The sequence below is a fragment of the Oenanthe melanoleuca genome, chromosome 7, assembly GCF_029582105.1.
Source record: "Oenanthe melanoleuca isolate GR-GAL-2019-014 chromosome 7, OMel1.0, whole genome shotgun sequence".
Lineage (NCBI taxonomy): Eukaryota > Metazoa > Chordata > Aves > Passeriformes > Muscicapidae > Oenanthe > Oenanthe melanoleuca.
Window position 1 is genome coordinate 2,776,860 of NC_079341.1, and position 27,182 is coordinate 2,804,041.

Sequence of the window (27,182 nt, forward strand, 5' to 3'; positions counted from 1 at the left end):
ACAGGACTTCCAGGTCTCATTTCTTCTTCCTGTGCCAGAGCTGTCTTTCACACAAATGAAAGAACACAGTTGTTGCCAGTTTTGTACCCTTTATACGTCAGATTCCATTTTCTAACACTCAAATCATATTTCCAGCACTAGGGTGGTGTTTTTCCCCCTTTCTTACTCAATTTTCCCTTTGTTCCCCATCCTTTATTTCTTTTGTTAGTGACAGAAATAGCAGTTGTGAAAATCAGCAGCGTTGTCATGGGGAAACTTCACAGCATGAACATGATGAAAAACGGCCAGTTTTCTTTCTTTTTTTTTCTTTCTTTTTCTTTTTTCTTTCTGCACTGAGATGCCACAGGGGGATGAGCAGGGAAATCACTTGTCATAAATGCGTATTATGGTGTTGGCTTTTTGCAAATATTAGGGTGGGTACTGCCTGTGTGATGTTGAAATGGTTTTAAAATATAGTTGTCTTTAAAAGTAACATAGGCTGATAGAGTGTCTTTGTAGTAAGTGAACTGCCTGCTTGGTTGGGTAACACCCAGTGAAGACACTTGATCCTGATTAGAAATTGAAGTTAGAAATTAGAAGACCACAGCCCAAATTAAGACTGATAAGAAAAATAAATTCAAGCCCCAGACAATAAGCATACATGCTCTAAAAAGGCAGTAGCCATGTAGAACAGTTCCTGGAATATGGAAAATCGTTTATAGAAAAGTTTGAAAATCTATGATGGGTCTATGAATATGCAACAGGCTGATGAATTTAAGGGGTGTCTCCAAAACACCCCTTGAATGCCAAGCACCTGGCCATTATAACATTTTGCTTTATTGTTTGTCTCTTATTGTCTTTCATTAAACCTTTTAAAATCTACCAGGGAAGTGAACTTTGTTTTTCACCCACTGATTTCTTGTGATTTTCCAGGAGCAGCGGTTGGTTCAGTGGGGCTGAGCTCTGGGAGTATCCCTTGGCATCCCTCAGGGGTCTGAGCCAGGCTGATTCCTTGGAGCAGCAGGAAGCAGTGCCATCTGTCCCCTGTGTGCCTGGGGCTGCTCAGGGGGACCAACAGGATGGGTGGGTGGCAGCTGCCTGCAGTAATTCCCTAAGGAGATCGGGTCAAGCCCTGCCTGCAGAGTGGGAACAGCGCTATGGATTCAGCACAGGAGAAACACGGGAATTCCTTCTGTAAATGCCAAATGAATATTCAGGTGGTGGGCAGAGGTTTTTAAGTGATAATCGGCCTATTTAGGGTTCTTCCTGCTGCAGGGGAGTTGGTGGAAGAAGCAGAGAATCCTGAACATCATCAGGTGATAACAAACCCTTCATCTTGGCTTGGTGGTGCTGGTGAGAGGTGGTTGTTATTGCAACTGGTGCAATATCACAGCAAGATTTAAAAGCTCCAGCAGAATGATCAATACTCCCAGCAGCACAATCCTGCGGAATTTACAGGGCTAATAAAAAACTGCACAAAGATGGAAATAGGATAAACACTTAAATTCCTTCATAAAAGAGATGGCTGGGATGAAAGCTGGACAATGTTTTGCTGTAAGGAGGTGGGAGTGTATGACTTTACAGTGACTGTGATAAAGCTTCCCTTTTCCAGAGTATATTTAAGCTGCAGTAATCTGCATGAAAATTCTAGGAGTAGCACACTAAACCTGTCACCTACTTTGCTAATTATGTGCCATTTTGAGAACAAAAGCTAAACCATGTGAAATATTTAATACAGAGCAAACTCCATGTTTAATCCTGATCAACCAAGTGGTTTATTTTATGTGGGTGATGGTGTTGGCCACATAAATCAGGTACTGCTGACCTTGTAATGCTACCAGTGTTATACTTGCATTGTCCATCCCAGCTAGAATCCTTGTGTGGTCCATATTTAAACAGGCAAGTTGTGATCTCAGTTGAACGTTGCCAGAACATTGAAAAGGATATTTTATGAATAAGAGATGAAAAATCCTTATTTGTAAAGAGTAAATATTGCAACCTCGCTGCAACAATGTTCTGTTACATTTAAGTGGAGAATTTATCTCCAAAGGTGATACCTGGTGAAAAGAAATTAAGGGTAATTTTGTATCAATCAATTAAAATGAGTCATCCAGGTTGTGCTTTTAGTGGGAGAATCAGAGGAGGTCCAGCCTCTGGAGAGGCAGAATTGTAAAGGGTGAAAAATGAGGTTAATTTTCCTGGTAGATTTCAAAAGGGTTATTAAAAGACAGTAAAAAACAAACAATAAAGCAAAAGGTTATAATGGCTGGGTGCTTGGCATTCAAGGGGTGTTTTGGAGACACCCCTTAAATTCACCAGCCTGTTGCATATTCATAGACCCATCATAGATTTTCAAACTTTTCTATAAACTATTTTCCATATTCCAGGAACTGTTCTACATGGCCACTCCTTGAGTCTGCCTTTTTAGAGCATGTGTGTTTATTGGCTGGGGTTTTCATTTATTTTTCTTATCAGTCTTAATTTTTATAGAGGATTGGTGCTGGTAACTGGTATATCAGTAGCAGGTGTTTTTACAGGGTGTTATGTAATTAAGCAGGTAGTTTACTTACTACAAAGACACTTTATCATCCTATGTTACTCCTAAAGAAAACTGTATCTTAAAAACACACATATAGTACCCACCCTAATATTTGTGAAAAGCTAATCCCATAATATGTATTTATGACATAAAGCATCCTCTGCTCAGGGCAGCTGGGCTCTCCTTTGAGCTGGGAAGTGGCACCTCCCAAGGCAGCCCAGGACAGGGTTCTGCAGAGCCAGCGTTTGCTTTGCTGCCTGAGATAAGCACAGCAGGGTCCCGTGTGTGCTGCAGGGAGTGAAGTCAGTGCTCACGGGCTGGGATTCAGTGCCTGCTGTTGGGAACTGGGACAGAGGCTGATGGAGCTGCTGGGCTGCCTGCCAGGGCCCTGGGCAAGCTGCAGTGGCCAGCGGGAAGGCTTGCATCCATCCCCAAGGCATTCCTTAATGATGGAGCTTTGTGGGTGTTCCCCAGTGAAACTGTTGCACAGCTCTGCTCCTGCTGGAAATGTCGGAGAGCATCCTTCCCTCTGTGGAAAAGCAGGTTTATTTTTTTGGTAAACTTTTAAAGTTTTAATAGAAGACAATAAGAGAGAAACAATAAAGCAAAAGGTGACTGGGTGCTTGGCATTCAGCCAAGAGCACACCTTAACTCAGAAAACACTTTTAAAAATGCATTAACATGTTGCATATTCATAGACTTTTATGCATTTTTCAAAATCATCCCCCACCCCATCTGTAAATCAACTTTTTTCCTTGTCCATCCTGTCACACACTCTCTGATCAATAAATTTCTTCCCTGGGGTTCTGGTGTCTCTCACCCCTATCTTTATCCAGACAGGATAATCCAAGAATGTGAAGAATTTCCTGATTATCTTTTTACTATTTTCTGAGTTAGTTTCATGAACAAAAGCTTTTTACATCACCATGTTATAGTCCAAGAAAAAAAAATTATCACAATACTATTTCTAAGTTTTGTTAATAGCAGAACTAAAAAAAACTATATTCATAGAGCAAAGTTTTCCAACATTGTACATACAGCATTTTTTTAATATTTGCAAAAAGCCAATAATACAATATGTACTTATAACACCTCCCACCCCTCAAGGCAGTGTTTGGAGGAGATTTATTCCTAGACTGAACTGGGAGAATGGCCAGTGAGGAGTGGAGGCTGGGCTGGGGCTGAAAACTTACTCAGTTTTCAGTGTCAGTGCTCAGCTTTCAGTCTGCCATAAAGCAGATACTCATACATGCCTAATGTGAAGTGACTTGTTCTTTCTGAACTGTTCTGAATTGCCTAAATTCTTCAAAAAGAAGCCAATTAAGTTTTTCTTGCATACTAAAGAGCTGTTTCAGGTGTATCTTTGTATGTAAAGTTTCTTTGGGATGATACTCTATGCTTACTTATCTTTTAAATATTCTGTGGATCAGCTTTTCTGATAAAGAATAACATGGTGGGAAGTTTTAAAAAATAATGACACTTAGCAATATTCTCTCACATCCTAATTTCTAGATGCTAATTGGGCCTTTGATATGGATTGCACTGTGACCTGTTCTTGTGTGTAACTTTTCCTTCTGCTGGGATATTGAGCTGTAGTATCTTAGCAGGTGTAGTGTGATGTGATAGGTAATTTTTTAAGCATGTGAGCATTTCAGTTTCTGCAGCAGAATGATTACAAAGGCATTTTTATAAAAACCTCTTCTGTTTATCATGCTTATTCCTGGTATACAGCTGGATTGGTGGCAGAAGTGATTTAGCCTTGCTTTTCCCAGACCTGCACCATGGATTTGCATAAGCTGCAGTTGCACACTCCAATGGCTTTTCCAGGCTCTGTGCTACAGGCTTTCAGTGCAGCAGGCTTTGCTGACTGCAGCTCTTGTCGAGCCATTAACTTAGCTGGGGAGTGTCCTTTGAATGTTCAAGGTGGTTTCCAGATAACCTTGGCATTGCCAGGATTTCAAAAGCCCTGTCAGGTTAATAACTAGAACTCCTCAGCTTTCCCCCTGCTGTATGAATGGAGCAGTGGCTGATTTTGTCATATTGCTGCCCACTGAAGTGACAGCTTCATTAATTGAGCTATGGTGTGGATTCTGCAGCTCCACATGTTTTATTCAGAGGAAATCTTAAACCTGCTGGTAGCATTGTGTAAGCTGGATGTGTTCATATGCTGGCCCAATCCTCAGCACTTCCAGCTTCTGTCTTCACTTAAACCTGTTTTTCAGAGAAAGAGTTCCCTTTTTTACTTTATTCTCTGCTAGAAACTATATGAAAAAATGGCTGGATAGCAGAAAATTGTAATTCCTAGATAGAATGAGGCTTGATGACCTAAAGGGTTTTTTAAAAAAACTTTTTATTTGCTCTTTTATCTCCGTGTATAAATAGCTCACAAGTCTCTTCCTTGGCATTGGCTAGGTGTAAAGTAGTGTTAAATGCTTTTGGGAGGTGAAATTAGGCTTTCTCAGTTCCTTGTGGATGCATCAAATCCAAGCTGCATGCTAGATTTACACACTTAGGCTCCCTAGCAGCTTTTACTCCCCAAGTAATGTGTGCTGGTTTGATGTAGTGTATTTAAAATGCACTCCTAACAGAAGATTTATGCTGGACTTAAAAGTCAGAAAAATGTTTTATTACATCAGTTTGTAGCTGTGTGCTGTGTGCAGCTCCATCTTAATTTAATCATGCAATTTTTTATATAATATTTTGATCAGCAACAATTCTTACATCTCTCTAAGGGTCATTTAAGGTGGTCAGGTAGTGCTGCTTCCCTCCCTGCTGTTTGCTGTGAGCAGCTGAATAAGCTTGTCATTCATGCCCTTGAGTGTGCACTGATTGATTTTTTTGGAATTGGCTTGGCAAGGGTACATTTTTCTCAGCTCACTGCTCGTACCACAGGAGAATTTCTCAACTGTATAAAGTGCCTGGCACTGGATCCTTCTGGAACTGCCAGGGAAGCGCAGGTGGAGTTCACTGGGGACAAACCAAAAGGTTTGCAAAAGGTCACCAGGAATTCTCTGTGACCTCAAGGAGACTTTTTTTTAAATTCCTTTCAGGCAGCATCTCAGGTTTCAAGGAGCTCTGTTGCTTCCCTACTTAATTGGGGCTGTTGAGCATCACTGACCATGGCAAGCTTTGAGATCTTCTCTCCAAATTTTAGTTGGTTTAAACTCTTGTGCCATCTGACTCTGCCAGGTGACATGGCTGTGAGCATCTTTAAAGCTTGGGAGAAGTTACTGTGAGTCTTTTAGAAATGCTACTCTCCATGAAATTGTTTTCAGAGCTGAGAAGATAATGGAAGTTATTATTTGTATAACTTCCTTATGTATTGTGGATTGGTTTTTTAATATAACCTAAAACCTCACTTCAGCTTTAGTAGTAAACTGTGTTGTGATGATGAATGTTTGACATCAATATTCTGGAATCACTTACAATAAATCATCTGTTCTCTGGCAGACATGCCTCTAAAACCTGTTCTTTTGTATGTCTGTAGCTCCAAGTATTTCTACATCCATAACAGACAGCTTTAAAAAATCAGGGGAGCAGTCAGAGCTTTTATTAAAATCTGTATTGGGATAACTGATGTGTGCAAAGTCTATTGCCAAAGGAGCGCAGAATATGTAAAAATGTCTCATGTGGTTTGGAGGTTTTTTTTCTGTCTGTGATATTGGCACTGTGATGGATTTTACAGAAGAATGTAAAATCCTCATTTTTTTATGTTCAAAGGCATGGCTTCAATTGAGATTCCTTCTTTCCTCCCTTTGTCAGTCAGTAGGATGTGCATATAATGAAATACCTGTTGGGGTCACTGTGGGTAATCCCAGAGGGAGAAACCTGGGAAAGGAGAGCAGCAATAAAAAATACCAGAGGGATGAGAAGGGAACCAAACACACCCTCCAGGAGCTGCCAGAAGAACTAATGATGGGTTTCAGCTGTAGTTCCTGTGTCAGTGACCAAGCTCAGCTGTGCTCTGTTGGCCCTGAGGTACAAAAAAGAAGAAATTCTGTCTCTGTCTATTCCCAAACATTTCCACTGATTTCCACTTTCTATTGTAATTTATAGTTAAATGGTCTCTCTTTACAATTCCCACTCTTAACTAAGAAAAGGCAATGAATTATTAATAAGTAAATTATTAAGAGGCTGGGAGGTAGGAGACAAAACAATGCAGGAGGTTCTACCCCTAAAAACAGCATTTTGTTGAGCCCTCAGCTTCTGCTTGGTGCTCTGAGGTGCTCCTACTTAAAAGCCATCTGTCAGCACAGAACATTGCTGCCTGCTCTTCCACTTAGCCACAAGGTTGTGGGAGCCTGAAGGAATAATATTGTGAACCTTTTCAAACCTCTTCATGTTTTTTGTATTTTTTGTTTGGTTTTTTTCTGCAGTTGGAGTGATGCTGAATTTGGTGGCTGTTACCTTTTGACAGGCTAGTTGGTATTTAAATAAAAAACCCTGTAGGTTTTGTTTGAGTACTTCAAAAGTGTTGAAGGTGGAGCAGAGAGTGAGGATGCAGAGCAGGAATTACTTACAAAATGCAGCTAGCTAGAATTTGTGGGTTAATTTGACAATCTGGGGGGTCTGGAGACCTAACACAAATTCTGAATATCCCCACTTCCCTGCCAGCTTTGCTGGTTTGCCTCTTCACATAAGTGGTTGAAATGTATCTGGTAATGGTAATAATTGAAAACTGAATTACCATGTCCTCAGTAGGAATACAGAGGAGTGTCCCTTCTACTGGGTCTCTTATCCTCTAATGATAATTTTCATCCACATCCTCTGTGAGTGAGTAACTATAAAATTAAACATTTATATTGAAAATTCAAGGGTCCAGCTTTGTGTGGTGGAAGTAGTATCTCCTCAGGGACACAAAAAAGTGTGCTTTGCTTGATTTACTTGATTTGCTTGATTGCTGCTCCCTCTTGTGGGGTTCAGGCCAGTTCAAACAAGCTTGGAGTTCATTCTTGGTCTGTTTAGATGGAGTAATTAATCAGTGATTCTCCTCTGATACACTGGGTGGGGTAATGACCTTAACATTTGCTTCTCTCTGTACTCTATAAATCACAACATTCTTTTATGTCAAGGGGACTAAATCTGTAAAAGCATTTAATTCACTTTTTAAATGTAATTTATTTTTTTTCCAAGTAATGTACTTTTTTATTGTTGTGCTGTTAATGTCTTGTAGGGTTTACATTTCTCTCAGAGCAGAGATGAGGCAGTTCCACAGCTGTAGCAGACTTGGCAGCAGTAAAACCTCTTACACCTCCTCTCCTGTAGTCAGTGCCTCTGTCTCACACTCCTTGGGCTGTTCCCCTTCTTAAGTGAGTGGCTCCTGAAAATTAACCCCCAAAAAAGAGTTCTACCTCCCATGTGCTCTCCTGTATCCCAAATGAATGAAAATACTGTAGCTGGGAGAAAGATTTTATTTTATTTTTTCCCTTGTAATTTCTCAATTGCTTTGCTTTTTAGATACACATCTAATGTGTTGTGCCTGAAGATGTAAAAAACTGCTTATGTTTGTTTCCCTCCAGAGAGACAGATGAGCTCTGGACATATAATCTCTGTTCTCTGGACAAGAAACTGAAGTGCTGTGGATTTCTTCATTGCTCCTAATTGATGTCAAAGACCAGTGCAACTTCACTGAACAGTTTTTGGTGTTAACTCTTCCAGGAATTTCCCACTGAAGCTTAAAAGACAAATTGTCCTGACCTATTGCAAAATGGGAAGGGGCCACATCAGTGTGACACTGAAACAAGAGCAGTTCACATGATCTAATTTCTAATATTACAGCATTTCACAATAATGATAGGATTTGTCTCAGCACTGCTGTTTCCATCACTTAACTCATGTTGAGCTGTTTCTGTCCAGGAACTGCAATGTGGGTATTAAATCTCAGCTTTGGAGAGTATTCAGTGGATTACCTGAAGCTTTTGATCTTCATTTTACTTGGCTTTAAAAGAATAAATCAATCTTGAATGTGCCTGTATGCAAAGTCTGTGCTTCTGCAGAGACCCAGTGCTGTTGTTGGACACATAATGAATTCCCTGTAAATGTATTTATTCTTTCTGTGATGCAGGCAAATGTGGGGTTTTGGCTGAGATTAAACCAGGAAACAGGTGCACTTGATTTGAGAAAAAAAAAAACAAAACAAAAAAAAAAAGCAGAACTTAGTGTTCTATTTATGCCTTTTCTTAAAGCTTTATATCATTTTGTGCCACAGACTGGGTAATCCCTAGAATAGCATCAGTAACCTTTGCTTCAAGACTTGTGATTTTCTTTTCTTTATTTTAAGCAGTGGCTGGGGTTTGTATCTACATTTTAATGTGCTCTAAGTTCAGGATTTACCAGCTTTTATTCAGATGAAATTTGCAGTTCAGTGAGGACCAGAGGGTGATCCCTACAGATTACATTGCATATAGCAGTCCCTGAATTTCACTTCTTATTTATACTTCAAGTATTTTTACCAGTTAGGAACAAAACCTCTGTTTATGTCCATGCATCAAAAAGATGTTGGCATCCACCCAGCCCTAGAGCCCTCCCCAACCTGTGTTTATGCTGTAAAGGAACCAGTTGAGAAATTGCACTTTATTGCAGGTTCCAAATGGGGTTATTGTGCTTTACTTTATGGTCAAGACAGATGTGTTTGCTCTTCAGTAATGTGTACCAGTGGCTGAATAATTTTGCATGTGTGCTCCCTTATTAAGAGCTTTTCTGCTGTGTGCTGGTGCCTGAGGATGAGTTCTCAGTGGGAAACACTGGTTGGATCTTTGCTTCCAAAGAGAAGTCAAACACAGAAGTCTGAAATACAACTCAACTCTTATTTGTAAACTCTGAGTGACTTTAATTGCAGAAGCAGTTCTGCAATCAAACAGAAATATGGTATTTAAAAAGTCATCTGCAGTATAGCCATTCTACTTGGGTGTTCTGAAGTTCAGTTTTATTTAAATTTTATATGAGGACAACAGTTGCTGCAAAATGCTGCTGGTGCCATAGAGAGAGAACTACAAGTGGTCACTGCAAAGAGAAACTTCTCTCTTTTCATAAAGAAGTTGGGTAAAACAAATAGAAGAAACCACTGGCTGAAGCTTCATGTAAATAACTATTCCAGGAGACAACACTGGGAAGATTTTTATGCTTTCCTTGTGAAATTCCAGCCCATATTTGCTAATGCTGCCAGTGGGCTTTGTTTATTTTTCTCCTTCTAGGTGTCATTTCTGATTGATTATTTATTTGAGTGATCCAGCTATTTTCAAAGTCAATTGGACTTCTCCAAAACTGTTTCCAGGAGTTAACAGTCTTGATGTAAAATACATGACTGCAGTATTATCCAGGGTATAGAAAACACATGGATTTGTTCTCAGAGGTAACAGCTGTAGAGAAGTATCCAAATTCTTCCCTGGTGGGACCAACCACTTACTGACCAGAGAGCTATTTAGGGAGAAAATGCCAATTGAAGAAGTGACGTAAATGTGGTCAGTTGATACTTACTGAGGAGCTGCCAGCCAACACCCTATCCTGGACTTGCTCTTTCATCCCTGTTTTGCTTTTTTGGAGTGGAAACAGAACGAGTGATTGATTGCTAAATAGCAGTGGAAGTGGTGCACTCTATATATAGAGTGGTGCTGGAGAACAGAGCTACAATGCTTATTAAAAAAAAATCAACAAAAACCCAAAACAAAACCCCACCAACAAAAACATTTACTGAGATAATAAGTGCCTCTAAACCACTGCCAAGATGGGAATGATAATGAGATACCTCAGTTTTAAGAGGTGTTTAAAGACCAGTTCCTTGTTGCAGGATTTACTTTGGTAATCCCTGCAAGCTCCTGGTGGAGCTCAGTTATTGTTTAGACTAAATATTGTTTATTGTTGTATTTTTAGCAGCAGCTCCTTGGGACTCCATGGCAATATAATTTACGAGGTAGGATGCAAGTTCCTAATTGTCTCTTGCATTGTAGAGCTGTACAGGCTGTTCACTGCAGAATAAACATTCTGCTCCTTTGTGGGGGGAAAAAGGTCTGTGTCAACATGACTTTCCAGCCTCTGCTCACATGCCTGAGTTCTATCTCCAAGATGGGTTCCTGGCAAACACATCAGCAAATGTTTCTCCAAAGTGGACAGTGCTCATGTATAAATTCCGTCATTAGTCGTGGGTCTCATTCCCTCCTCCCCTTCCCAGTCTTTGGTTCAAAATGTTGAGCAAGAGGAGCAAGAATGTTGAGCCCTTAAACATAGATAACTCACAGCAGCACCCTCAGCAGAGTGTCTGCCTGCTCCCACTCCTGGTGCTTGGGAATTAAGGAAAACAGAAAACCAAAGCTCTGGTGTTCTGAGAAACCCTAGAAACAAAATTGGAAATCACTCTTGGAATGCCCTTGCAAGAAAAACTTTCCATGGAAAAAAATCCATCATTTAATCTCCCACCAAATCTCAGTCTCGTAGGATTGCAGGGTGTGGATGAGCCTGACCCAGGAAAATAAGTTCAGGCTGCAGTCAGGGTGGTCATGGGGACACCATAATAGTTCTTTTGGCCAGGTTTCCACTGTAGGTATTCTTTATTATGCTCTCTGTCTGAGAAAATTCAATGCTCCTCAAAGGGAGCTGTCAATTTTTTGCTAGAATGTTTGATAATGAGATTCTTTGGTGTTTGCAGAGCATGTGATCCCTGTTCATTTCAGGTGTCATCCTAGTTCATTCTCTCTACTGAATACAGTCAAATATTTGGGTTGAAGCCCTAATGATGTTTAGCTGTAAGTCTGACTTTTTAGACTTGATTTTTACTCTGAATTTGATTTGTCTTTTTTTTTTGTCTGTTTTGAGTGGGAGAGCTTGGTGACTTAACTATGGCAATCCCAGAGCTTGGAAATGCTGGTGGTGTTTTCCCACTTAAGATCCCTGATGGGGATAGGATGAAGTGCAGAACCTCTGCCCTTTTGTGTGTAATTTTGGAATTACTGTTGTGTTTCCAATTCACAAAATTTACAGTGGTGGTGGAAATGGTTAATTCCGACTCTTTGATCTCATTAGGTTGGAAGTAGAGCCTTGTGCTGTGGATATACCAGCAGAGAAGCACTTTTCTACAAGTAAATGCCTCTTGTCATTTTTGTGGTTTTGTACACAGATATCTGTACACTCAGGTCCTGTGAGATGACCAACCAAAACTAATTTTCTTCTTTGGTTTGATCTTTTTTCCCCCCATTATTAAGCAAAGGAATGGAGAAATATAAGACTAGGTCAGGAATTTTTATTATTGGAACCACTCTTGAATCTCGCTTCTAAAACAGGAAGATCACGTCACTTTTCATCTACCCTTATTTCCAATTTCTGAAGCTTTCATCCACCCATATTTCAAATTTCTTAAGCTGAAGCAGTCAGGCTTTAACGTATTCAATATCCAAATGTTGCTGGCATTACTGTTGCGAAGCTGAATGACAAATGTGCCATAGGCTCCCCGAGAACCTCCCAGCTTCCCTGCTGGAGCATGACTCAGTCTGCCTTGTGCCTGATCCAGCAGTTTCCTTCCTCCTCCTCCCTGCAGGCTGCCTGGACAGCAGATAATCTGTTGATCCTGGCAGGGGATTTTGGTGCTGAAAACCGGACGTTGTTTTCCTAAGGAGCGCTTGGCTGCGTGCGCTGGAGTGCAGTGCCCTGGTGACGGGCTACAAGGAGGTTTTGTTCCCTTGGCCAGCTGGGCTCCAGCCGTGCCAGGATGGCCCAGCAGGCAGGGATGATGAAGTGGTGAGGCACAGACATCATGATGAGGCACAGACATCACTTTTCCTGTCTCTCTGACTTCGTGTGGGTGTCACTCCAGAGGTTTTTTTTGGCTTTCTTTACCATTCAAAGAACAGCGCTCTGAACCTTATTAGAAAAACCCAAAAACTGGAGTTACCAAATATTTCTTCTAGTAGAAAGTATTTTTTAGCTTTTTTTTCCCCACAAAATGAGACTTTCTTTCTCTGTTCCCACTGTTTGGAAAGCCAGGACTGAATAAGACACTGATGGACATTACCAAAATTCTAAGAATCATAGAATCGTTTAGGTTGGGAAAGATCAAGTCCAGCCAATAATCCAACACTGGCAAATCCACCAAAAATGATACCACTTGAAGCAAATGCAGGAAGTGCAGAACAGAATTTCATTTTTATAGATATAAATTATATAATCTGAGTTATATATATTGGTGATAGATACTGTTGAGAAGTGGCTGCTGTATTGCTGAAGAATTAATACTGAGGTGGGCCAAGCTGGAGCCAGGTGCAGGTTTTTCCAGTTTTTAAAGCTGTCTCTAAAGGCTTTGACTACTTTATTCCTACTTGCATGCCTCTTAACCTACCTACAACATGCCTTAAAGACAAAATAGAAAGCAGTTGAGTATGAGCTGTGCTGGAGGCCAGGCTTCCTTGGAATTTGAGTTATCAGTGATATTAACATACCTGGAGGGTGACTGGGTGATCTTTCCCTCTTGCTTTTGATGTACCTTCTCGGCTGTTGGTTATTATGGGTAAACTGCAGTTCTGGAAAGCTGGTTTTAGGATTTGGGCCAGCATTTGTGGAGCATTGCATTGGTCTGAGTGCAGGCATGCATTTGTGTGTGAATGTCTGCAAAGGACAGGTGTGTTCCTCATGAGGAGTTAAGGAGTCTGTCTCATTGGAATCAGAGCTGCAGTAAACTTCCTTTTTATTTTCTGCTTAGACATTCCCAACTCACAGTTATCCCACCAGGTTTCTGAAAGTGTCAACTGACTCTTTCCCACCCCCTTCTAAATCTCCCATTACCTGTTTTTCTTAGTCTCAGTTTAGCATTGTAGTATGTGCAATGCATATTTCCACTGGGGACATCATTCCTGCCTAGATATGTCCTGGAATTAATGCCACTCTTCCACAGAATCCTATTTCAGATGGGAAATGCATGGACACAAGAACTGTGTGCTGAGTAAATAAATAAATACCAATTTTAGAAGATGCTGCTGCTGTTCTGAACAGGAGAGAGCTATGACAGATAGGCACTGCAGTTTTGAGGGGATTTGTCAGGACTTGATTGGGATTCCAAGCCTCCTTTTATATAAAATCAATTATAAAATGCTGAAGTGTGTGTTCAGAGCACTGTCAGCGCTGTATTGCTGAAAAAATGGAAGTTTGCTAACATTAAAAAGACTTCTTGATCCTCCAGTTCTGACCCAGCAGGTTGGAGTATGGTTGTTTGTTTGAATTTATCCCAGGGTATGTATGAAGTGCTTCCTCAAGTAAACTGAATAAAACCAAACATCTTGGCTTGGAAAGTAAATAGGAAAAGGTGTGCGTGTGGGGGGGGGGTTGGGTAATTTATGCCTGCTGTAGGAAATACTTATATTTTCAGTGTATTTTCCAAGTGACAGTGTAAAACCTGTAGAGATTTGCCAGTCAGTGCAAAACCTGTAGAGATTTGCCAGTGAATGTAAGGAGAGGTTAATTCTTGTTAACCAAGAACCAGAACAAATTGTCTGTTTCAAGCTAAGATCAAGATACTTGTCACGCTGAATTGTTCTGATGCTTTGGATTTACACAGTTAACATCACTCCCCTTCTCTGTTAAAACCTCTACATATAAGGCAACATGTATTTTTCCTGAAGAATTAGCTCCAGTGCCTGGTCCTGGCTGGCTTGGGGTGAGCTGCCACAGTCCAGAAGTGCCTTCCTCACATCTGAGCACCAAACATTGTTGAAAACCCCAAATCATGCTGTTACCTGCAGCAAAACTGAATGCTGAGCAGCCTTTGGGAATTAGGGCATAACTCCTCTTGGACTTGGGGCTGTTCACAAAAGACAGACCTGTTGGAGGATGAAGTGTCTGTTAAATGAAGATTTAAGTTATACATGCTTCACAGGAACATGTAGTATTTATGATTTTCTTTACACAAATGCTGGAGTGGACTTGAGAAAGTTCAGATTTATTTTGTTAAAGCAAAGTTGGGTTGTTTACCTGGTGGAGAAGTTAAAAACAACTTATAGGCTCAACTGGTGGCTTTGGAGTTTAATGAAACATGTGACTTTGGAAGGAATTACTTTGGAAAGGCTTTATTGCAGCCTTTCAAGCACTTAAAGAAATTGTTATAGAAGTGACAGAGACTTTTGACAAGGTGTATGGGAATGACAGGAGACAGGGGAATGACTTCCCACTTCCAGATGGATATTGGGAAGGAATTCTTCCCTGTGAGGGTGGGGCCCTGGCACAGGGTGCCCAGAGAAGCTGTGGCTGGATTCCTGGATGTGTCCCAGGCCAGGTTGGACATTGGTGCTTGGAGCAGTCTGTGACAGTGGAAGGTGTCCCTGCCCATGGCAGGGGTGGAGCTGGATGGGCTTTAAGGTCCCTCCCAACCCAAACCATTCTATATTTCTGTGGTTTACATAAAACCAGTCTGGTTTAGACTTGTAAAGCTTCACCTGACTTAAAGCAGAGTTTCTCCCAGGGGGCAGGGTGCAAGTTAGACATCCCTAATCCCTCTTATTTAAAGGAAGCATGACTGGCCTTCCCAGGGACAGTGGGACATGGCTTGGGTCCAGGGATTGCCAGTGAATCCAGCTGAAGTATTGCCCCTAAACGTAAAAAAGTGCCAGCGCTTCCAAGTTAGCTAAAACCCTGTCAGCAGCATGGCAGCGTGTGCTGTGCCAGCCTGGGCAGCCAGATTCCTTGTCCCGGGCAGGCAGCTCATGGAAAAACTGAGCTCAGTGCCTGGGTGGAGGCTCCTTCGCTGGGCTCGCTGGCCGGGAAGGAGGGCACAGGCTGAGTTGCTAAGGAGTAACCTGTTTGGCTGGCCGTGGAAAATCCCGTGCCAGGAAGAGCTGACTCTCCCCGAGTGCAGAATGGCAGTGGCTGAAAGGAGCTGCCTGAGCCTCGCAGCTCTGCCGGTGGTTCCTCCCTGGCCACGTGCGAACTTGGGGTGAAGGCAGGGGGAATCGAGGGATGCTTTGGGTGGAATCCGGTGGGATTTTGGGTGATTTCCGTGGAGCCGGGATATCTGCTCCCACCGTGCCTTCAGTTGTTCTCAGGGTATCGTTTAGTGCCACTTCAAACCATTTGTGCCCTCTAATCCTTCTGTGCCTTCGGCTCATCTAGCTCATCCCCAGAGACCTTTTGAAACGCAGGATGTCCTTATTTTTTGGCCAGCCACTCTTCTGCAGTACTGTCAGACTTCAATTACACGTTTTATGTTTGCTGTGTGTTTTTATTTTTTCCCCCCATTACTCCACAGCGTGTAATGAAAGCGTTTCTGAAAGAATGAAACCAACACCAGCCCATCCAGCGTGGATGGCTCGTTTTAAGCTCGGCTCTACACCGCTGCTGCAATCCGCAGCACCGATATAATTGCAGCAATTAACAGCAGCGGAGCGGTTTGTTTCGGCCGTGCAAAGGCCACGTGGCGTGAATAGGAATATATATATTTATTATGCATCTGCCCTGGGTGTTTGGTGGATGTTCCTCCCGGGGCTGTGTATGTCCCTCGGGGACAAGAAGAGGCCCGTAGGGTGGTGGCTGCCTTGCGGATTTGGGCAGGTGTGCGTTCATCCAGCGCTGCCCCGGCCGCTCCCCGCCCGCTGCGCTCCCCGCTCCGCCCCCGGGCCGTGCCGGGCTGTGCCGGGCGGGCCCCGCCGGGGACGGGGACAGAGACAGGCGGCGGAGCGGAGCCATGGACGCGGCTGCCGACTGCCTCAGCCCGGCTGCCCAGCAGCAGGTAAGGCCGGGGGCCAGCGCGGGGCTCGGGCAGCGCGGCCGGGACAGCTCCACGTGGTGGGAGCCCAGCCCCGGGGGCTTGTCCCGGGCTCGCTTCGCATGATCACTGAGCAGAGCCTTAGCTGCGAGCTGCTCCGGGAGCCAGCGGAACCTGCTGAATGATGGCTAAGCTAAGTGTCACAGCAGCCCCCTGGGGCCATCAGGCATCCCGCGGCAGGAGCTGTCACTCGGGCTGTCAGTGCAAGGGGAGAGGAGCTGTCAGACCTGCTCAGGATGGGCTGTCGGGCTATTAGGAGGGAATCCCTGTGTTTACGTGCAGGCTAAGGTTCATCAGCCTGGTGCCTCTGAGTAGTGATTTGCATTTAAGAGAAAGGTGAGGAGTGAAGCAGGATGTGGACTGACCGAACCCTTCATGATTCACGGGTTCATTACCCTATGAGTAAGATGTGTTGTTTGTATTTGTAACTCATGCAAACAAAAAAAAGTCAGATAAATATGCTAGTTTGACCTCTTAAACATGAAAGTCATTATGATTTGCTCTTGTTTCAATGCTAAGTAGTCAGCACTCACCGGTAAGCTCCTGGAATTCCTGGGTTAGGTCACATGCTGCTCAAATGGAGACGAGAAAAACATTGCCATGGGTTAGCACTGGTTCTGCCTGGTAGTTATGTTGGTCGGCTGTGTTACAGGAATATTGCAAATCAGGTGTTGCATGTCCAAACAGACTTTAAATTATGTAGGAGTGCGAGAAACCTTATCAGATTTTTGACTGATGAAGTGTGACTTGGCTGAACAGAATGAACAGTCCTATAATATTTGAAGAAGGGGATACAGAATACTGGAATGGGACAGCATCTGTCATGAAAAATTATGTTGGCCTCAAAAATGACTGGCTGGCTGTGTCTTAGCAAGTTGGCAAGAGGTTTAAATCAGCCTGAGAATAGTGATTTCAGCAATGCACAGCAGTGGTTGCTTACAGGGAGCAGGTGTAATTTAGTCAGGCAAACTTGTGTTTTAGGGTTTCTCTGGCAGTGGGATCAGAGAGTTTTTCCGGGTATGGTTTGGTGCTGGCAAGCTAACACTTCAATCCTCCACAAAAAATACGACACTGACTTTGATTAGTAGTCTTAGAAGCAGGTAATTTTGAGTGCTCTGGAATTGAGGGATGCTTTGTATAGCTGGAAAACTCTTACACATGTAACTATGTGGCAAGTCAACACAGTCATTTTTCACCGCTCAGAAAAGCAGCATAACTTCCTGTCTTTGTTGGCTGTGTCTTGGGGCTGCCAGGCGAACAATGAAGCCCTGGCCATTCCAGGAGGGAAAGGCTCTGAGAATGCACACCTTCAGGATGTGTGTGAGTGTGTGTGGCTGGCCTCTACCTTAGCAACTCACCTAAATAATTCTCTCATCGCCGCGATAATGACAGCGCAGCTTCCCCGGCGCGGCGCGCGGGGCCAGGAAGCCACGGCTTCCTCACCATTGTGCTTTAATTTATCCTCTGGCCACGGGCACAGCCAGGCTGCTCCTCACCAGTGCTGTTCAAAAAGGGGCTGTGGAGGGGTCACTCCACAGCAGCTGTAGCTCCCATGTTCCCTCTTCTCCCCACTGCTGCAGGCGGCAGAAGATGCTTCTCATCCTTTCCAGCTGATGCCCAAAACCTGCTTTGGTTTTTTTACAGAGGTGGTTGTGCTCCAGTTACAACCTGCGTATTTTTCCCTTTTCACAGCTAAATATACTGGACCCCTTAAGGCCCCCTGCTGCACAGGGCTGGGTTTTTATTTTCAGGCTAAGTAACCCTTAAGCAGGGTCAAGTGGTGAGCAAGTAGCCCAGCAAAAGACATGAGCACTTTGCAGTTCAACAGTACATTTGTTTCAGGGTTTGGTGACTGTAAATCATTCTGAGCAACTGCACTAAAAAACCAAGTATTCAGTGTGTATATTTGTTGTATTTGAGCAAGTCCCATAAATTAAGGTGATGATTTTTCAGCTGGAGCCCAGTTCTGTGTTTGTCTCAGCAGTCTGGTTGCCATCTCCTCTTGTTTTGCCCATGGGGCTTTACAGAAGCCTCTTATGAGGTTTGGGTTTTTTTGGTATGACATGCTCAGTAGGGCTGAAGTTGCCAGTTCTTCTTGTCAGATGAGCAATATTTCATAAAAGGGAAGTTGCAAAAGCTTTGTGATGAGTGCAATTAGACTTCATATTTTTATTCTTCTCTCTTTGACAGCGATCTGTCACTTTTGATTGAGGCCTGTATTGCTTGCTGAGTCACTAGTGAATTTTAGATGATTTTAAGATTACTTCCTTCAGTCTAAATGATTTCTAATCTTTTAAAGAAATCTTTAATCCCTTGAATAGTTATTTATGCCATAGGCAGCCTAAAGAACAGCTGAATCTCAGAAGTATGTGAGTCTTTTGGGTGGTTTTCTAAAGTTCGGCGGTGTCTCTTGCAGGCTGCAGTGCCTGTCTCTGCTACTGCCCTTAGAGGTGACTCGACTCTGGGCTCTGCCAAGTGCTTGGGCTGGATGGGGACCAAAGTCAGCCAGGCAAAGCCTGTTTTGGTTTAGTCAGCACAGAGAGAGAAATGTAAAGTTAGCATTGCTGCTTGCAGGCTGTGCAAGAAATCAAGGTATTTATAGCAGAGCAGAGTCCAGGAGTCTCAGAGAGCGTGGTGTGACAAACTCCCATGAGTTCAGTCACACCCATGCTTCTGAGGAAGAGGCCCACAACAAATCTGGTGCTTCTCTGTGTCTGTCTGAAAGCCTGGCCTGTGTTTTTATTTTTACATGTCCAGCTTGAGCAGGTGGGGGTGGCTGTGGGGCTGCTCTTGGTGTCCTTGCCCTGTGCTGTGCTGGGGGGCACATACTGTACCTGAGCTGGATTTGGCACAGGAAAACCTGTGTGCAACAGGCCCTGCTGCAGGATTTGTTGGGTGTTAGGGCTGCTACCTGACTTTGGTTTGACTTTGCTAACATCCTGCCCAGTGAGGTCTGGACTATCCCTGCCCTGATGGATTTACTTCCTCTGAGCTCACGGGTGACGCCAGGTTTGTCACCAATGCCACCTACAGAGTATAACAAAAAATTCATTCTGAGTGAAGTAATTCCATCCACCAAAGCATGCTAGAAATGGGATTATGAAGGGCACAGGTTGAGCATTTGATGGCTGGCCTGACTATGGCATGATATATTTCTGTTGAGCTGGAGAGCACCCTCCAAAGACTCGTGGGTAGCTTCACATACTGAAGCCTTTTCTTTCTCCTTGCATATTTCCTGTCCCCCCTTCTGTCATTCTGCCGTGGGCTCCAAAACCCTTTAGGGAAGGATGGCCTGTTTCTTACAAACCCTCCTTTGTCCAGCACAAATGATCTGGTGTTTGGTGAGGAACCACAGTGAAAATAACTGTGTAATCATCTAAATGGCACCCAGACATCCTTGAGAGCATGCCTGAAAATATTCCTTAGTGCTTGATGCAGCCCTAAAGGTACAGCAGCCTTCTGACAGAGAAGTTGGGGTCACTAAGGAGCCAAGAGCAGGTGGGGACTTATTTTTTTATTCCATGAGGATGCTCAGGCAGTGGAACAGGAGCCTGGAGAGGCTGTGGAGCCTCCAAACTCCAAGGTTTTCAAGAGCCATCTGGGCCAAGCCCTAAGCAGTGTGATCTGAATGTGATGCTGACCCTGCTTTGAGCAGGAGGGTGGGCTGGAGACCTCATGAGGTCCCTTCCAGCCCAAACAATTCTGTAATTGTTTGTTTTGATGTGATGAAAATTAGTTGCTTTAAAATATGAGTGTTCAGGATGGAATAACACTTGATGCCTTCTTGCAAAGGTACCAGTATATACTAACCAGGGATTTTTAACTTAAAGTTCAAGAACCCAGGATACTGTTTCTGTTGTTTGTATTCAAAGATACTTAAAACTGACCTGGTCATGGAAAGAAAAAGTTCATAAATAAACAGTATGTTTGTTCTAAGATATAAGCCATTGTTAGTCAAAGCTGCTGAGTGAAAATGTGTTTTTATTCTTACAAGGTTTGCAGCTTGGCTTTAAATGGCAGCTGGAGGGCTACAAAGATGAAATAGAATAAAGTAGAGATGCCCCACGTATTGGCACTAAAACCAGAGTTATATCCTGTGAAATGACACACAAAATATGTGGTTTTGCATGAAGTAAAATTCATTTAACTTCCTGCAGTTGGTATCTGTAATTTAGAAACTGGTGAGCCTCCTTCTCAGGAAGGCCTGAGAAAAACTGGCTAAAGTTTTACCTTTTTATACTATTTTTCAAGTTGCTTCATTTCATATTATATTGTTGCTTCTGTGAGAATGTATAATTCTGCAACATAACTAGCAAGCGTGTAAATCCTTTGGCCCTTATCATACAGGGAAAACAAAGGGAAATATGTATAATTTGAATTACACCAGAATTGTACATATAGACACCTATGTAAAAGCTCAGCTGAATATTGAAATTCACAAGAATGACAGCTATGATCATGTTAACATGTAAATAATCTTGCTTCTGCATTTTCCTGTCAGGAGGGAAGTTGGGGATACACAGCCTGTACTGTTTGGTGTGTTTTGCTTATGGAGACTTCAGTGCCCTTTGTTTTCCATAGGGAAAAAACAGTTTGTGCTGGTGTTATTCCTCACCTCTATCAGGTGAGATTTGCCAGTGTTTATTTTTAAATAAACAGAAGGGATCACATCAGTATCAGGCTTGTTTCCAGAGCTGTGATTTCGTGCCTTTAGCACACATCTCAGGGCGTGTTTGGATAGTGGGTGTCATGAGCAGTTTCAAACACTGCAGGTGGATCATGGCACAGCCTGCCAGGGATTCCACCCAGGCTTTGCCCAGCAGCAGCAGGGCTGCTTTCTTTTCTTGGACAGGCTGCATCAGGTTGGGAAGTGCTGTTGAAAACATGTTTGGGAGCCTGCTGTCACCTGGCTCTGTAAGAAACAGCTTGTGAGAGGGGATGGATTTGGGTGAAGGTATGGAGGGTCTGCTTCTGCTATGACTTTGTGTCCATGGCAAAGCTACTTACTCTGAAATTCAGGCAGAGAACTCAAGGGAGAGCAGCTCTGTGCAAAACCAGCCCTTTGTAATTTCTGCCATGGGCTTTTTTTTTTAATTGCTTGAGAAGGCTTTTTTTCTTGTCACAGGTAATTTTTCAGACTTCACACAATCACAGAACATTTGGGGTTGGACAGGACCTTTGGAGTCCCAGTGCAATCCCCTGGGTCACCTAGAGCAGGTGACACTGAAGCATGTCCAGTTGGGTTTGGGATGGCTCCAGACAGAGACTCCACAGCCTCCCTGGGAAGCTGTTCCAGTGCTCTGCCACCCTCAATGAACAGAAATTCTCCTCTCATGCTAAGTGGAACTTCTTGTGGTTTAGTTTATGGCCACTTCTCCTCATCCTGCCACTGGACACCACTAAGAAGAGTCTGGCACTGTCCTCTGGATACCTGCCTTTGGGATATTTGTATGGATTCATGAGAGCCTCTCTTGGCCTTCTTCAGTCTGAGGTTTTAGGATCTACATCATCACAGGGCTCCTGGTACTCCCATACATCAGCTCGTGCTTGATTTTCATCAGTCCTTGGCTGTTAACTGCAAGTTTCAACCATCCTACTCTTTATTTTTCTCTTTTTCCTTGTTTGTTTGTGTTTCTGAAGGCTGTGACCCTTTTCCATGGCTTCAGTGGTGAATGCACTTACAGAAAGGAAATCACACCTTTCTTTTTTTTGGAGGTTTTCCTTCTGTTTAGAAGCGCTACTGAAAACACCAGTGTTTTGATTTCTCTGTGTGCTTGACCCTGATCTTGTGGTAGTTTATCCTGTCAATTTGGATGCTGTCCTTAGAGTAAAAGGTTTCAGAAGCAGAGGAGTTAGGTGTAACACCAGGCTGTGAGTGATGCCTTTGGCTCCCTGCTGAGCTGCTCACGGTTATACTGTACCAAGCCCAAGCTAATTTTACTTTTTCCTCTGTAAGACCTGCTGGCTTTGCCTGGGATTTGAAGTAGAATATTAAAAATGTTACTCTATAGCATGTTCCATCACTTCCAACTGGGCTGAAGTGAGGAAGCACTGTAGATCTCTCAAGAGGTCCGTTCTTGGCAGAATTCCACTCCAGCGAGGCTTGGACTGGAATATGGAATTTTGGAGATTTATAATGGAGCTAGTGCATTTTTTCTCCATAATTCCAGCCTTAGCTGTGCATATTGAACTCCAGTGTTTACCCAAACCCTGTGCCCAGGTATGTGTGCACAGTGTCAGTGGTTAGGAAAAATGGCACATAATGTGTTTAGTGTTGGTCAAATTAATTCATCAATAAAAAAATCCACGCTGCAGGCGAGGAAAAAAACCAAACCAAACCAACCCAAGCCAAAAAGAGCAAAACCTGCCTTTCTTAAATAAATCTCCCTGCTTCCTCTCCAGCACATAAATAATAATTAAAGAGCTCTTTTAAACACGAGTGTTCAGGGAGGGGGTGTTTTACCTGACTGTTAAGATAACCAGTTAGGGGAGGCAGGGCCATTACCTGCAATAGGGAATTAACTCCTACAGGTGTGTTTACAGCCAAGCCTCCCCATTCCCTGCCCTGCTTCCAGAGTGTGCTCCCCGTTGGGTTGCCCAGCTTTCATCTCACCCCATCCTTGTGTTCCTGTTCCCAGGCTGAAGCGAGACTCGCGGCCAAGCGAGCGGCGCGGGCGGAGGCGCGGGAGATCCGGATGAAAGAGCTGGAGAGGCAGCAGAAGGAGGTAAGGCCGAGGCTTTGGGGGGCTGTGTGCAGGGAGGAAGATGTTCAGAGATCCTGGAACAGAGGGCTCATCTGTGTTTTGTTGGAATACTCTGCGTGGAACTAATGTTGATTGTAGAAAAACACGGATCGTGGCAAGGATTTTATCTCGGTGAAGCCATGTAATTATTCACAGCAAATCCTAGTGGTTAGTAATTCTTGTTTAATGTTAAACTTTGAAGTATGCAGCTTCTTTGTGTATCTCTCAGAGGTGGTGGATTCTTATCACTTTGTTAGAAATCCAATGAATATGGAAGATTCCTGGCTCTTGTGTAACTGCACTGTGAAGTTGTTCTGCTCCCTGCTGTGCAGCTGGTGCCGTGCCCTCCCCAGGTTTGTAAAAAGGATGGGCTGCTGTTGGCAGGAGCAGGGCAAAGCATTACCTGGTGAACTGAACCAGAAGCACTCAAAACTTGTGCTTGGTGATGTGCATTCAGTGAAACAGCAGAGTAGCTGCAAGAGGGACAGCAGTAATCACAATTTAGTTTTTTCAGTAGGTTTTTGAAGGAGAAGGAAGAAGTCAGGAGTTTGTGGGCTGGGAATACATAGTAAGAGTAAACGTGGGGCAGGAAAAAAGGGAATGGCTTCACACTGACAGAGGGCAGAGTTGAATTGGATATTAGGAAAAACATCTTCCCTGTGAGGTGGGCAGGCCCTGGCACAGGGTGCCCAGAGAAGCTGTGGCTGCCCCTGAATCCCTGGAAGTGTCCAAGGCCAGGTTGGACAGGGCGTGGAGCAACTTGGGGTAGTGGAAGGTGTCTCATCCCATGGCAGGGAGTACAACTGGATGATCTTAAGGTCCCTTCCAACCCAGGCCATTCTGTAATTCAGTGGTTCTACATTTGCTTTGTGGTGCAGAGCAGGATCTGGTTGAGCACTGTAGCAGAGAATCAGGAGGTGACAGGAGGATGTGGGCCAGGATGTGACAGCAGAGCAGTGGCAGAGTAGGCTGCAGCAGTCAAAGAGAAGCCACAGAGAAGAAGCTCTTGGGCAGGCTGCCCACACTCAGCTCTTGGTGAGGCAGGTCTGGATGTGTCTCAGCTCCCTTGCTGCAAACACAAAGCTTGAGGAAATTGGGAACCTTTTCCTGCTGCAGTTGCTGCTTTCTGAAGGGTGTTTCTTGCAACCTGGCTCACACTGGGAAGTGCTGTCATTGCTGAGCTGCTGTCCTGGCAGCTGGGGCGGGGGGGATGTGGGAGCAGCCATGGGAGGACTCTGCTAAACAGGCACCATGTGTTTTGTTTGGGTAGCAGAGTAAATAGGGGTGTCCTGGCAGCTGACACCATCTAATTTACAGGTGACTTAATGGAGCTGATGACCCCTTTGCAGATTAAAAGCTGATGCTGCAAAGGGTGTCTTAGTAAACTGAAATTTAGGTGTCAAAACTAAAGCTCCTGCAATTAAGAGCTTGTCATCTCAAAACCTGTGAAAACTTTGTATAGATAGAAATTGAGAAGGGCAGGATCTTCCTCTGAAATATCACAGTCATTGAAAACTCAGCCAGCTACCCATCACAATCTTCTTTGTAACTCACTGGCATAAATGACATTTATTTAATATTTTGCACACTTGGAGATCCTGTAACTTTTTGAAATAGTTTAATCTTAGCCCCCAAATGCCAGGTAGAGATATTAAGGATAACTGCAGGAAGTTTTTCATTGCCACAAGTGTCTTGAAGGTATAATAAAACATAAAAACAGAAAATCCCAAGCAGTGATCAACACAAGATATCTGGCACCTACTCCTTCCTTGGAGAGTAACCTGCTGTGACGCTGGGATCTGTACATCTGGTTCTCTGCCATCTTCATTTCCCTTTGCAAACTTTTCAGAAACATAAAGAGCCCTTTTCCACTGCTGCCACGTTAAATAACCAGAAGTTAAAGCACTTGCTTTACTACTTCAGAAGGCTTTTTAGAGCCCTAACTCCCTTCTGGGAGTTAAAAAGCAATAAATGAATTTATTGCGTGCGCGTGTAGTTTTTCATGCTTTAAGCCCTGTGCATGCCCTGGCAGGCTTCTTGTGGAGCATGGATTACTTGAAAATATATTTACACTGCTGGTCTGAGTTAAAAGTTTCCAGGTGCTACCATTACAGGCTATAACTATGGCAGTGCAAGAGGGTGTTTTAATGATTTGGATTTGGAAACTGGCTCCTCTCCTGCCCACCACCTCATATTTATGACATTTCTCAATCTTGCACTTCATTTCTCTCATTTTAAAGTTTTGCACGATTGAGAAATTGTACAGCAGGAATAGATGGGCTTTTGGCAGAGAGCACCCAGTGGCAGGGAGAGATGTGGGAAAGTTCTGGGGAAGGCTGCACTGTGGTAGGGCAGGATTGCAGGTGTGCTCCAGAGGCGGGATCGTCTCGTCACCTGGCACCACAAAGAAGAGTAACTGTGCCAGTGGTTTGGCTTTTTTGTTGTTGTTTTTTTGTTTTTTTTCTCTAGGGAGGAGAAGCTAAGGAGGAAAAGATGAGCACAAGTTTCATAGGAAAGTATGAGCTGGGTACATGAAAAGCATTTTCTGAAGCTGAAGAAGAAAAGCGAGCACAAGAATTGTGACCTGATCACAGAATCCCAGAATGTGTTGAGTTGAAAGGGCCTTAAAACTTAACTTGTTCCTGCCACAGGCAGGGACCCCTTCCACTAGTCCAGGTTGCTCCATCCAAGCAGGTCTTAGACATTTCCAGAGATGGGGCAGCCACAGCTTCTCTGGGCAACCTGTGCCAGGGTCTCCCCACCCTCACAGTAAAGAATTCCTTCCCACTATCCAATGTCAACCTGCTCTCTGGCACTGGGAAGCCATTCCTCCTTGTCCTGTCACTCCAGTCCTTTGTAAATAGTCTTGCACCATCTTTCATGTTTAATGGGGCTCCTGTTGGAACATACCCAATTCTCCCAGCCTTTTCCCACAGCAGAGCTGCCCCATCCCTCTGACCATCCTGGTGCCTCCTCTGGACTCTCTCCAGCAGCTCCAGCTCCTTCCTGTGCTGGGGCCCAGGGCTGGAGCAGCTCTGCAGGTGGGGTCTCACCTGAGCAGGGCAGAGAAGTAGAATTCCCCCTTTCCTGCTGCCCACACTGTGGGATCAGCCCAGGACATGGGGAGTTCCTCTAAAGATAAGGGTATTGATCACTCTTGAATCACAGAGATATGAATCAATTTATGTGTTCACTAGAAAATGTGTTCTTGGTGATGAGGCTTTAGGAAAGGCACACGTCTAACAAGTGTAATAGCTGGAATGATTCTGACTTCTCATTCAGAGCTGCTTTGTTTTTTTTACCCACCAAAGATGTAAATAATTAATCTGGAGGTCTGGTTAAATTCTCTGGTTTGTTTCCACACATCAGTGAGTGCAGGATAGCTCTCATTGCCAGGGCCTGTTCTAAGCTGGAAGGACAATTAAAATACCTGGTATTTGTTCCCTTCCCTGTTGTCCCACTGTTGGTGGGAGTCAGAGCAGTGATGGGTCCTGGTTTACCATACCTGCTGCCATGCTATTGAGACATTTGGTTTCCAGCTGCAGAGTCTGAGGCCAGTCTCTTTGGCATGTACTGTCAAGATGTGCTTGATCCTGAAACAAATTCCTGTGTGCACTCAGGTATTTATTGTTAATTCATGCAGAAGAGCAAGCCAGGACTGGGCAGCCCAGTAAAGATTTGTTAATTCTCATGCAGCTACGAGGTAAAATTGGAGGAATTTTTTTTTCCTGTGCATTTTTTTTTCTCTCAGAAGCCTGACCTGAAATGCATTATAGCCTTTTTTTCCCAAGCAGTATTTAACAGTAACAGTTTTGAGACACACAGAAGCTGCAGCAGTAGGGTTATGTGTAGAGAATGCTTTCTGTAGGAGTGCCTTCTGTGTGTTCTGCTGGCAAGGCTTTAAATGTCTCTTCAAGGGCTGACACTTGGAGACCACAGTGTAAGCTGATATTAGTGCCTGAAGTGAAAAGAGACTGATCTCCTCCCACTCCTTAATCGGTGGGATAAGATTCTTCCCTGCCAGTTCACACAGTAGATGAGCCTGTACTTCTAGTTCAAGGCAAGTGCACTGTGCTGGTCTCCTGGCTTCATTTGCAGCTCATGCATTAAGGGCACAGCATAAAACTTGCCTTGGCTGTTTTGTAAATTCCTTCCTTACCTCACTTGCACAAATTTTTCCTTCTTT

The 27,182-nt window shown here is 43.7% G+C and overlaps 1 protein-coding gene across 9 annotated transcripts in view; it reads left to right on the plus strand.

Annotated features, from left to right (window-relative positions):
• Window positions 1-27,182, plus strand: part of LRRFIP1 (LRR binding FLII interacting protein 1) — a 100,100-nt gene that overhangs the window by 21,610 nt on the left and 51,308 nt on the right. For 5 of the 9 annotated variants that reach the window (XM_056496091.1, XM_056496083.1, XM_056496085.1 and 2 more), the window contains exon 2: window positions 22,892-22,978. In XM_056496091.1, the coding sequence (XP_056352066.1) occupies window positions 22,892-22,978 (87 nt within the window). Of the gene's footprint in view, window positions 1-16,084; window positions 16,218-22,891; window positions 22,979-27,182 lie in introns of those variants that run through there. The other 4 variants (XM_056496084.1, XM_056496086.1, XM_056496090.1 and 1 more) reach the window with 4 other exon arrangements.